At 39.8% G+C, this 13861-nt stretch overlaps 1 protein-coding gene across 1 annotated transcript; it reads right to left on the bottom strand.

The window, feature by feature from the left end:
- Nucleotides 1-504: 504 nt before the first annotated feature.
- LOC309555637 (uncharacterized protein) lies at nt 505-5651 on the bottom strand (the record flags this gene model as incomplete). The annotated part of the gene is made up of 2 exons (XM_082257675.1): nt 505-1292; nt 5582-5651. 2 exons carry the CDS (start codon nt 5649-5651, stop codon nt 505-507), a joined length of 858 nt encoding a protein of 285 aa, XP_082113801.1.
- Nucleotides 5652-13861: the final 8210 nt, after the last annotated feature.

A 13861-nucleotide genomic window follows, 5' to 3' on the forward strand; every position in this document is an offset into this window, starting at 1 on the left:
CTTGGACCCGAAAGTCAATTTGGTGGCAAAATAGTAACGCTCACCCCATTTGATACCATGCCATTGCCAGAGGGCTGGTTTGATGGGGAGCAATTTGAAAGCGTCAGAAATATCCGCTTTGGATAACCACATACCCCTGCCTAACTGCAGAATGCACTGAATGGCCAGATCCACTGATGAGTATTTGAGAGAGAATTCTTGCAATGGAATGAGTGAATTTAGGCTTGGAATGTGCGACGAATGAGCGGACAAATCATAAATTAACCGATATTTATTAGAAAACTTCCCCTTCATCACACCGATAGGGCTAACCCTCCACATGCAAAAATGGTGATAAGACAAAAGGACCAATTACAAAACCTTTGGCCACCTCTGCCTCCAATAGCTCATGAACAATAGGATCATGACTACCTACAGAAAACCTTCCAGCAGGAACTGTCTGAAAGAAGGGGATGGATGGTGTTCTAAACAAGCCCCCAGAAAAGACACATTGACTCGGGTTAGTCAGGAACAACTAAAAGGCTTGACAAGATAGGCAGATTTGGGGTGTGCTCTGAAGCAATTAGCGCAGATATGCAGGAGCCTACACTGGTTATAGTTGCAGCCTGTGTAATTATAATTATTGCACAACTGTGCCTTACCTAGGTAATGAATGGGCCTGCCCAGCTTATCCACCTGACCCGAAACCCTCGTAGAGGATCCACTAGCCTGCCTAGTGGTACTGGAGTCAAAAGAATGATCAACATTGGGACACCAAATAGTGGTGTGTGCAGATGATTGACATGTGCCACATACTGGAGATTTCTGGTTGGCGAAGTGCCTGCAGAACAGCACCATGTCAATTTTGCTCCAACAAGTAACCACCTGGAACTGAGCCCAGGTGGCCGCCACTTTAGCTGAAAAGGACCGGTGGTAGTCATAAAATGTAGAACCACCATACCTGTGAGCCAAGTCCACTATTTTATGTAAATACATATCCAATTCCTCCCTCCTGCCGGGGCTGACTGAGCAGATGATGTCCATATAGGTGCCAAATGTGAGAACGAATTCTGCTACATCCAGCTTGCGATTGAGCCTGGGATCCTTTGACTTAAGAATCACCAAGACCTCCCCACAAGCATATGATTTGTTCTCAGAAACATCTTGGGAAGCTATAAGAAGGGAAGCCAGGTTTACATCTTTCCCTTCCAAAATGTCCTTTTTGATGTTGGCAGGGATGAAATGGGCCGGGGATACTGAAGGCAAAACAGCTAACGGTGAAGGAGATGCATGGAGCTTCTGTTCAGGCCCACCTAAAATAAGGACAGGCAGACCTGATCAGAAAGCCAGTGTGAAAGGGCTCTTAAGGCCCATGCACACAATAAGAAAATTGGAAGTAAAATTTCGTCTGACAAACTATCTAATGATTTTTAGATCTATATAGTGCTTTTGACAGGTAATTAAGAATTTTCGGACGACAAAAACCTGAATGTGTAGGCTATAAAATTTTAATCACAATGTGTGATTTTCATTTGATTAGTACAGTTTTCGTCCAAAAAACAATCGTAAGACAAGACTACGCATGCTCGGAAACGAAAGAATACATACAATACAATTCAACACATGACATCACTTCTGAAGTTGTATTCTGTCGTATTAGAATTTTCGTATTAAAGTAACCTCTTCACTTTCAACATGAGACTAGCATGCAACAAAAAACGGACGAAATTTCATCTGATAGTCTGACCGCGTGTACAAGGCTTAAGTCTTTGGGTTGTGGCTGGAATGTGCAAACTGGATTTGAACTCAGAGGCCAGAATCCTAAGGTAGGAGAGATAACAACATAACTAATATGCCCCTTTACATTATCAGTACATTATCTAATTTACCATAACTTCTGTCTGTTAGAGAGTGCCTAGGCTTGCATTGGTCATTGGCTAAAGAGCTGACAGTAAGAAATAACATAATATTTTGATAAAATAATAAAAGTAGAATCATTTAAACATGTTTATGTTCTTGGGACTTATCAAAAGATTCAGCCGAGACTGAATGTGTGCATGCTAACGTAAGCGATGTTATAAATTCACTACCCTACACTAATAAAATGATTCTTTTATGTTTGTTGGTCAATGGCAATACACCCATACTAGCACATATGGGACTAATCACCTAATTAACTACCAGGTGTTCAAATACAGGAGCTCCCTGTGGAACCATAAAATAACCATTCAACTACATGTGAGATTTTAATTGCTGGTGAACCTGAGATCAGCCCTTTGCGAAAAGCCCCAAACCTTAAGACATAGACATTACTGTGCTGGAAATGAGACACCTGCCAAAGAGTTAAATCTCATGGCCACAAGTGGTTAAATCCTTAGAGCCTGAACTCTTGGAGTTAAAAAAAGCAATCAAAAGGTCATTTATTATACAAGTTTAATCATTTTAAAAATGAATCATGTGGAATTAGCTTAATAAATCGATCCTAAGGCACCTGAAACACTAATTTTTAGGTGTGGAATTATGTTTAAAATGGCAAACAAAAACAAATGAGTATCCAACCAGACATCTAAGGCTTGCAGCTATACAGACTAAAGCCTCGTACACATCATCAGATTATCGAACGATCTTTCGTCCATTTTTTGTTGCATGCTAGTCTCATATGGAAAGTGAAGAGGTTACTTTCATTTGAAAATTCCCATACGACAGAATTCAACTTCAGAAGTGATGTAATGTGTTGAATTGTTTTGTATGTCTTCTTTCATTTGTGAGCATGCATAGTCTTCCTCTTGCAATTTTTTTCAGACGAAAACCGTACTAATTAAACGAAAATCGGATGTTGTCTTGACGTACGATAAAAATTTTATAGCCTGCACATCCAGTTTTTCGTAATCGGCTTTCGAGAGCACTATACTAATAATTGAAAAATCGGCAGATCGTTAGTCGGACAAAATTTGACTTCCGTATTTTCGTATTGTGTGTACGGGCCTTAAGCCTGCATTTACACTTGTGATGAGTGTCTTTAGTCATTTTTATGGGCTTTTATTTATTTATTTATTTTTTTGAGTGTTTGCACAGGTGTTTTTGAGGGGTTTTGCATGCAGTTTTGCTTAAAGCGTAACTCCACTTTTGTTGAGTAAAAAACATTCCCCTCTGGGTGATCTCTGTACATTACATGGTCTTTAACAAACTTTATTGCAGATTCCTACCTTTTGTTATTCTGAAGAAATCACTGTTTGTTCCTCTGTGATGAGTGGGTCAAATGGGAGTGGTTTCATAATTATCTATCAGCTGTGGCAGCTGCAGGGCTCTTATAAGGAAAGCTGCTGGACCTGCATCCCTTTAGATGTGTTCCTATTGGGACTATCTCACCAAAAATGACATTTTTGTTGCAGGGAATGCCAGAAATCTGACTTGTATTTTAGGCAGACTTCTGGGAAAATTGGTGAGCCAATCACACAAGCAGGAAATTATGTTTCTGGGGTGTGGTCAGTACACATTCTGTGTACAGAACAGCTTCAGGTAGCCATATTGCATTACATTTTCAGAAAATTACAAAAGCTGCAGATTGAAAAGGAAAGGTAATTTTTAATAACATTCAATTACAATATGATTTGTGTCGCAGATGTATACGCTATATTGTTTTTTCTTTATTTGCTCCCCCCCCCCCCCCCCTTAAAAGTGGAGTTAACCTTTAAGCATTTCCTATTTGTATTATTTTCAGCCAAAAGCTAGTTACTAGAGTTTTTTTGGCCATTCCCATTGAAGTCTACTGGGGCAAATAAAGCTTGAAGCTTGTAGCGCAAAGAAGCCTGTATACTTTTTTGAGCTAGAAGCTTCAAGCAACAATATGCTCAGTTGTAAACTGGCACAAATGAAAACCATGGGGTTTTGGATGGTAAACACTTTGGAGCTTCGAGCTACAAAACATTCAGGTTTGAAAACCTAGGATCTATCTATCAAGCAATGAATGAACAGTCCCCTGATAAACACTCCTTCATTTGCACTTCCTTTGTGCCATTTGCTGTACTTATAAAGCACATTGATGAATTTTCCAGTTCCTTTCCTTGGATTTCCTATTTTTCTTGTGAATTACAGGTTTTTAAAATACTACCATATTTACAATAGCTGAAATTATCCCTTCAATAAATACCCGATTTTAACCCGTGTAGTGTGTAGAATCAATTCACACAGGCGGCCAGGGGCAGGAAAAACAGGTTGTTGAATCGTGTTTTTACCCCCCCAGATACCTACCTACAAGTGGACATGGTGTCAGTCAGGTGTGTACACATTGCTGCAGCCACAATGCAGAACGCCTGCAGACTTCCTTTCATATGCAATTTGACAGATCGCATGTCAAATTGCAGACTATTGCGGGCAATGGGAGAGTCCCAATCGGAGTGATGCCGACTTTGTGGCACCGCACCGATTTCCAAAAGTAGTTCCTGCACTACTTTTCGCGACTTCTGGGGCCATTTCAATAGACATCTGTGCATCAAGCTGCACAGATGTCTTTGAAGTCGCCCCTAAAGTCAGATTAAAATGAAGCTTTGAAATTGTGCGAATTCAGGTGAACTTCAATTCAACAATTTGAAAGCCACGTTCAGTGTGAACGAGGACTAAAGCTCATTTATAGCTTGTTAAGAGTAGGCATTTAGGGCATTTGGAAAATACTAAAGGCAGTAGCTTACTTAAGGGGTGGATGCGTATGGTCCACATCGGATGCTAGTACTTTGGGGATGTTGAGGCTGGCCAACATTTTTTTTGTTGCACAGCACTCCAGTGACTTACATGTTTGCACTACAATGCCTTTTCTCTTCTTTTACTGGGTGAGGAGGTTAGGAGTGTTGGTGGACATCTGTTTTGGGCTGGTTAGAGGTGCTGATGAATATTTGCTTTGGGAGGAAGCAATTTGAGATGTTGGTGGACATCTGTACTTATAGAGGTGTTGGTGATCATCTCTACTGGGAAAGGGATTAGGGGTGTTGGTGGATATCTGTATTGGGGGAGGAATTAAGGGCGTTGGTGGACATCTGTACTTGGGGGGAGGGGAATTAAGAGCTTGGTTGTATTCTGTACAGTGGACTTTGTGATACTTGCTTCTGACCCCTGCACTGTGTGATATTTTCTCCTGAACACAGCATTCTGTGTGATACACACTCTGGACCCCTGCACTTTGCATGTTATCCCTGATTCCTACACTCTGTGTGTTATGTACTCCTGACCTCTGCACATTATGCCTTGCCTAATTCTGCCCCCTGCACTTTGTACGTTAATTACTCCTGACCTGTGCACTTTCTGGGTTACTCCTGACCCCCTCATTTTCTGCATTACGTACTCCTGACCTCCTGTGCTTTACTTACTCTTGACCCCTGTATTATGTGCAATACTTACCCCTAACCCCTGTACTTGGTGCATTACTCATTGATGACCACTGCATTGTGGACAATACATACTTCTGACCTTGGCACTCTGTGTGTTACCTTCTCTTGATCATTTTGAATGCTTAAAGAGTAAATTCACTTTTGTTGGAAAATAAACATTCCCCTCTGGGTGACCAATGTGGATTGCAGGGATTTTAACGAACTTTGTTGCAGAGTCTTACCTGTTTCTGCTTTGAAGAAAAAGTTGTTTGTTATCTGGAGAGTGAATGTGAACGGGCGTGACTTTTTCATTATTAATCAGCCGTTGTACTTTCAGTGTTCTGAGAAAAATGCAGGGTCTGCCATCCTTTAGAAGTGAATAACCCTTTGAGAGTATCTCACCAAAAATTACATTTATGTTGCAGAGGATCCCTAAGATCTGACTTGTATGCTATTGAAGACATCAGTGAGCCAGTCACACAAGCAGGAAATAACATTTCTGGAAGTGTTCTGTACACAAGTTATGTACAAAATGCCTCTAGGTTGCAATAGTGAATTCAATTTCACAGAAAATTACAGCCCTACAGTTTGAAATTACACTATAGCTTGTGTAGCAATAGTATGTGCTATGTTATTATTTTTTGTATTATTATTATTTGTTATTTTTCCCATCTAAAGTGGTTTTCTTTTAGTTATCCCTTATTGTCTGGAACCTGACCCTGTGTTAAGCACTATTGCTCACATATGTGTTCCTCTCCCTACCACAAACCCTCACCAAAGATTTCTGCCAAAGTCCAAGGAGGGTTTGATGTCCAGTCAGACTACTTTCCTCTCTCAAGGCATTAAAGGGTAACTCCACTTTTGTGGGGAAAAAAAATTGCAAATAAAGAAAAAATAATATTATGTATACAATTGCGACACAAGTCATATTGTAATTGAATGTTATTAAACTGTTTAATCTGCAGCTCTGTGATTTTCTGAAAATGCAATGCAATTTGGCTACCTGGAGTTGTTCTGTATAAAGAAAGTTTATAGTACGCCCCCCAGAAACATAATTTCCTGCTTGCGTGATTGGCTCTCTAATTTTCCCAGAAGTCTGCCTAAGATACAAGTCAGATTCCAGGCAACAAAAATTTCATTTTTGGTGAGATACTTCCAATAGGAAATCACGTCTAAAGGGATGAAGACCCAGTAGCTTTCCTCTATAGAGCCCTGCAGGTGCACAGCTGATTGATGAAACCACTCCCATTAGATTCACTTTTCTATATGGATACAGACAAACTCACAGGGATTTCTTCAGAATAACAAAAAGATAGGAATCTGCAACAAAGTTTGTTAAAATCCTTGTAATGTACATAGATCTCCCAGAGAGGGAATGTTTATTTTCTCAACAAAAGTGGAGTTACACTTTAAACACCATCTCTAAGGGACCAATTCCCTTGCAAGGCTCCCCTTCCCAAGCAATAATGGCATTAGGCCACCTGCAGGTGGGAAAGCTAACTGCACCTGCCTACAAGTATACAGCAGACAGACAGGAACACACAGCAAGGAAATATAACCAGGAACAAAAGGTTACATATATAAACAGGCAGGATCAGAAGCAACGTCTATAAAGCTCAGAACGCAGGATAAGATCAGAATGGACAAGAGGATCTTGCCCAAAGCAGGAACAGAGTAAGGTATTAGAGTCAGTAAAGGCTAGCTAAGACAAATGCACCACCTTAGGTGGATTCCCTGTGTACCTACACTTAGAGCAGATGAGTCATAGGTGAAGAAAAAACTGACTGAAAACCATTGACAGTGAAAGCACACCAGCCTATAGACCAGGGGTCTTCAAACTTTCTAAATAAAGGGCTGGTTTACTGTTCTTCATTCTTTAGGGGGGCCAGAGTGGCCAGTGGAATTAAAAAATTCCCCAGCATTAGTTGGAGTAAAAAAATCACATGACACCTGTAGTCAGTAGAAGGAGGATTAGTGGCCCATCATGGGGGGAATAGTGCCTACTAGGGATGATCCAACTTTTGAAAAGTTCGGTTCGACCAGAACACCCGAACCTCCCAAAAGTTCGGCCCGTATTTCAGAACCCCATTGAAATCAATGGGACCCGAACACCATTTTGAAGCCCTAAAACCCAATAAATGCCCCTAAAAAGTGCCTAGGGTTCTGGGTCATACCCCAGGGACTATAAATCACACAAAAAAAGTTTTTAAAAATTGTCATTTTTGATAGAGAGACAATTATTGAAAAAATTAAAAAAAAATTAAAAAAAAAAAAAAAAAAATCTTTGGATTTAGTATCTGGGGGGTCTAAAAAGTGTACCTGTGAAGTTTCAGCTCTGTAGCATGTCCAGAACCATAAAAAAAAAGATTGTTTGTATTTTGTCACTTATAGAACAGGTTAGTGGCTTCTCTCTTTTCACACCTTGCCGGTTTAGTAGCAAGCGTTTTTTTGGGCATTTTTTGGGGTCTTTTCAGGCAGGCAAAACATCTGAACTTGTGTATATGGGTATATATACACACATACTTATATGTATATATACACCTAGACATATATAGGTGTGATAGTAGCAGAAATATATGCTTGCGCTAATGAAATCATTTACACTAATATGGCTCCGCTCCTATAACACCTATATATGTCTAAGTGTAAAATACCTATAAGTGTGTGTGTATATATACCACTATACACAAGTTCAGATGTTTTGCCTGCCTCCAAAGAACCCAAAAAAATGCCCAAAAAAACGCTAGCGCCAAAAAAAAAACGCCCAGGTGTGTTGTTGCAGGCATTTTTTTGGGGTTTTTGGAGGCAGGCAAAACATCTGAACTTGTGTATAGTGGTATATATACACACATACTTATATGTATTTTACACTTAGATATATATAGGTGTGATAGGAGCGTAACTATATTGGTATTAATTATTTCATTAGCGCAAGTAGTGTTTTCTGCTCCTTTCACACCTATATATGTGCAGGTGTATATATACATACATGGGTGTGTATATATACCCCCTATACACATGTTCAGATGTCATGCCTGACTCCAAACATGTGCTCAAAAAATCCCTATAGACGCCTGCAGCCAAAAAGCAAGCTGACAGGGGTGAAGCCATATTACTGCAGCGAAAGTGACTTCAGAGAAACTAGCTTTTCTCTATAGCGGTCACCCTGATATGGAAGGGTTTGGTCACCCTGCCATAGCAGTCACTGTCAGTTCACCCTACACTACACTATGGTCATCCTGGCACTTAACACTTTCCCTACAGAAACTAAATTATTAAAGCTAACTAAAGTGTAAAAGAGCACCCTAACTACACTAGATATCCCTTTCCTCACACTAATAAATGCTAAATGACACTTTGTAGCAGAAGTCCACGAACTGCTTCCACTCTCTTCCATGTCCCTGTATAACAATGCTAGGAATTTGGCGGGGGCTATCTTATATACTGGGGGGCGTATTCACTAATGATTGGCCTATGGACCCCCTAGTCACTCCAATCACATTCCTAGCATTCTCCTGCCCCCTCAATTGGCTTTTGCTAATGGTTCTGGTCCAATCATGGGCTTTTAAAGCCCATTTCCTGTCCCATTGCATTTTGGTCGGTTCTGGTTGCCAAATTTCGAACTTTTTGGGCAAAAAGTTCTAAATTCGGGCCGAACCTCGAACCGCCAATGTTCATCCCTAGTGCCTACTTGTTTATATCAGTGGGAGGAATTATGCCCCATTGTTGGTGTCAGTGGGAGGAATGGTGTCCCATCACTGGCATCAGTGGAAGGAAAAATGCCAAATTTGTTAGAGTCAGTAAGAGGAGTTTTTCCCCACTGTTGGTGTCAGTAGAAGGAATGGTGCCCCCCTGTTGGTGTTAGTGGGAGGAATAGTGCCAGCTTGTTGGTGTCAGTGGGAGGAATAGTGCCAGCTTGTTGGTGTCAGTGGGAGGAATAGTGCTGGCTTGTTGGTGTCAGTGGGAGGAATAGTCCTCTGAGGGCTGGATAATGGTAAGCAAAGGGCTGCATTAGGCCCACAGGCCACAGTTTGGAGACCACTGCTATAGACGCTACCAGATCAGACAGTCATCATATACTGTACCTGCCAAGGGCAGTGTAATAAATAAGCACTAGCCTAAGCTAGTCTAAGCACTAGCCTAAGCATAGAGCTTTGCTTGCAGTACAATATTTACAGTCTATGGACCACAAAACCTGTGGGAGTTGGGAGAGGCTGAAAATGATGGACCACAGTCTTTTATAACCTTAATAGATACTTAACCTCTCTTCTGTGCACAACCTAGACTACTGTATGTAAGCATTCGGAAATCTAAAAAAAAAAAAAAAGCAGCATTTATTTAACATCAACAAAAACTAAATTGGGTATCATTGCAATGTTTACTGTTCTAATTTTATACACATTAATATTAAGAATAAATATTTATAACTATAATTTTGCATTGGTTGTGGTTATCTAGAATTGGAAACCTGCTATACTTAAGCCCTCTGGTGCCACTTCAGCACTCCTTGTTCATTGCTGTATGTTACTATTTATTTCTCTGTTTGTTTGTTCATTTCACTTCCAGTTCTCCAGCTTTTCCTGTTGCCATTTGGTTTGTACATCTGTATTTTCAAATATAAATTGTTAGTCAGTGTTGCTTGATGAGAGGAAGGGAGGAATTTTTTAAATATGTTGCACTGTTCCAGAAAACAAACAGGCATATTCTCATATAGTGGGTTATAAACAATGTAGACCCCCGGTGATTTATTCCCTTTACTGCAGTCCAGATAATTCTTTTATTATAGACCCCAGTATTCAAGCTACCTATTTGTGAAATAATATTATTAATAATAATAATAATAATAATAATAATAATAATAATAATAATAATAATATTAATAATAACTTTTACTACTACCACTATGTAGAGTAAATTTAAACACAATTGTGTATTTTTACATTATTAAAATGTGGGAATCTGCTGCCCTCTACTGTCTGTATTTGTAAATGCTTTGAAATTCCTGTTAACATATGCACTTCCTGTCTCTGGGTGGTTGGGATGAAAACACCAGAAGGAGGAAGCGGAGAGAGAGAGAGAAAGTCTGAGACACATGTCCTCTCCATGGGAGAGTTGTGGCTGAACCTAGACCAAAATACCGGGATTACTAGACAAGTGTTACTATTTTTAATAGTTTACCTGCAACTGCCCATAGCTTCTTGAGTGTGTTCCTGAATGCTTGTGACATATGTACTGTATCTGTGTTCTATTGGTATTATCTCACATGCACCGTGCCAGATATCTAGGGCTGTGCTACTGTATGTGTGTAGTGGTGACTTTCCAGTATATTAGTAGGTGAACCTGTAAATTAATATGCAGCTTTTGTTATCTTAGTTAACCCTGTCCCTTCTGGTCTTGGATTCTATAGTTAGTTTTAGCTTAGAGCTCAATAACCAGTATATGCTAGCGCTCTGGGTGCATGACAGATGAGAAACTATAGATTAAGAGATAGAGGAAAAAGTCACCTGTGAGTTCCAGTGCCACACCACAGTTTCTGACTTTGAGAAGCTATGTTTCAAGCTGGTTGGACAATGGTTGGAGCATCTCCCTATCGATGCTGATCTTGTTTTCAGGTCTCTGACACAAGGTCATACACTGCATTGTGATCATCCTCTGGGGCTCCTGCAGCTGAACTAAAGCATTCTTCTGGAAGTATGTTTATTAACTATATTACCCAGGTACATGTGCACAATTTCACCAAGACTCTTGCTGGGCCCTTTGCTGATTATGCTTGTTCGTACATTAGATGTATGTACTTATATCAATATTTTCTTCTATAAACCTGTACATTTCCATACAGCTGTGCAGCTATATACACTATATTACCAAAAAAAAATTGGGACGCCTGACTTTACACCCACATGAACTTTATTGCCATCCCAGACTTAGTCTGTAGGGTTCAATAATAAGTTGGCACACCCTTTGCAGCTATAACAGCTTCAATGAAATAGTATAACAATGTCAGTCCACACCTCCTGGAACATGTCTGATGATGAAATATATAGTGCAAGGTTTGGATGGGACATCACCATGCACACTGTGATCTCTCTCACGGCTTGGGTCTTTTGGCCCGGAGGCAACACACTAACTTATTGAAGTCTGTATACTTGTGTCAGTGGAGACACAGGAAAATGTGAGTTGTAATGCTGTTTTAATATTAAAGTATTTGAAGACGGTTTCAAGCTTTGAAAGCATCTTCTCTCTTCCCTCTTTCGCTTATGAATTAATACTGTTACAGATACAGAACACTTTCTCTGAGTGATCTCGAAATGGAAACTGTGGACTGCCATTTTTATACTCGTGAGCCCTTTTTTCATGTTTATAGTCTTTCCAGCATCACCCTGTCGTGAGTTTACCTAGAACTCATGGTGGTGGAGAGCATTCTTGGTGAATATTAGAAGAATTCAAGAGCACATTCACGGTGGATATACATGAACTTTGCATGAAATTTTATTGGTCTTCTTTAGTTATATTAGAGAGTTATATGTGTTGATCTACTGATTTTAAGCATTATTTTTTTGCACAGATATACATATTGTTTTATATTTCTTTGTATTTTTTGCTAAGATATGTAATTTGTAGTATCTTCTTTTTTGCACTGCACTTAGCACTATTTTTAAATATTTTTTGCACTGTTGGCATTTGTTTGTATATTGATAGCTGTTGTTTTAGGAGTGGATGGAAATTATTAATGTTTGCACACATTGCACTTTAGTATATTATATTCTTCTTTTAACAGCGCTGTCCCTTAAAAATTAACATCATATACTGATATATACACTTACCGGCCACTTTTTTACACTCGAAAAATTATATGTTGGTTTTAATTAACTTTTTTTATGTCAACAAGTTGCACATAACTGGGTTACGTTGAATTTAAGTAACATGGTCTATTACAGTTACCTAAATTAACGTAACCCAGTTATGTGCAACTTGTTGACATAAATAAGTTAATTAAATCCAATATATCATTTTTTTTGAGTGTAGGTACGCCTTGCTAGTACCGGGTTGAACCCCTTTTTGCCTTCAGAACTGCTTTATTTCTTAATGGCATAGATTCAACAAGGTGTTGGAAACGTTCCTCAGAGATTTTGGTCCATATTGACATGATAGCATTACACAGTTGCTGCAGAACTGTCGGCTGCACATCTATGATGCAAGTCTCCCATTCCACCGCATCCCAAAGGGGCTCTAGTGGATGAGATCTGGTGACTGTGGAGGCCATTGGAGTACAGGGAACTCATTGTCATGTTCAGGAAACCAGTTTGAGATGATTTGAGCTTTGAGACATGGTGCGCTATCCTGCTGGAAGGAGCCATCAGAAGATGAGTACATTGTAGTCATAAAAGGATGGACATGGTCAGCAACAATACTCAGGTAGGCCGGGACATTTAAATGAAACTAAGGGGCTCAAAGTGTGCCAATAAAATATCCCCCACACTATTACCCCCCCTCCACCAGCCTGAACCGTTGATACAGGGCAGGGCGCATCCACGCTTTCATGTTGTTTACGCCAAATTCTTACCCTACCATCTAAATGTTGCAGATGAAATTGAGATTTATCAGACCTGGCAAAGTGTTTTCAATCTTTTATTGTCCAATTTTGGTGAGCCTGTGGGAACTGTAGCCTCAGTTTCCTGTTCTTAACTCACAGGAGTGGCACTCAGTGAGGTCTTCTGCTGCTGTAGCCCATCTGCTTCAAGTTTAATGTGTTGTGCATTCAGAGAAGGTTTTCTACAAATCTTGGTTGTAATGATTGGTTTTTGAGTTACTGTTGCCTTTCTATCATCTCAAACCAGTCTGCCCATTCTCCTCTGACATCAACAAGGTGTTTTTGTCCATACAACTGCCGCTCGCTGGATATTTTCTCCTTTTTAGTCCATTCTCTGTAAACCCTAGAGATGGTTGTGCGAGAAAATCCCAGTAGATCACCAGTTTTTAAAATACTCAGTCCAGCCTGTCTGGCACCAACAACCATGCCACATTCAAAGTCACTTAAATCCCCTTTCTTCTCGGTTTGATCCTAAGCTTGTCATCTTCACCACGTCTAGATGCCTAAATGAGTTGCTGCCATGTGATTGGCTGATTAGCAATTTGTGTTACAATGCAATTGCACAGGTGTACCTAATAAAGTAGGCGGTGAATGTATGTTCTAATACACAGGTACTGTAGCAAACTATATACAGCATTACTGTGATAGCAAATATTAAATGAGTCTAGGTATAACATAACTACTCAACTGTTAGTTTGATGTTGGGTTTATACACAATGAGTGTATTATGAAGACAGTAATATCATACTATCATTGCTGTGCCAAATTTAAATAGTTCTGCACATTGTGGCTTAATCCACGAGTTAACAAGGGATATAAAACTTCAGGTCTGTCCAGATAAAACTGACTCTCCTTGCATTTTGTAAAAAATGTGTTCTGTTACTTGACCCCTTTCGGGGCCCTATAAAAGTCAATGGACTGCAGATAACAA

Source organism: Pelophylax lessonae (genome assembly GCF_965119305.1).
Source record: "Pelophylax lessonae genome assembly, chromosome: 5".
Classification (NCBI taxonomy): Eukaryota; Metazoa; Chordata; class Amphibia; order Anura; family Ranidae; genus Pelophylax; species Pelophylax lessonae.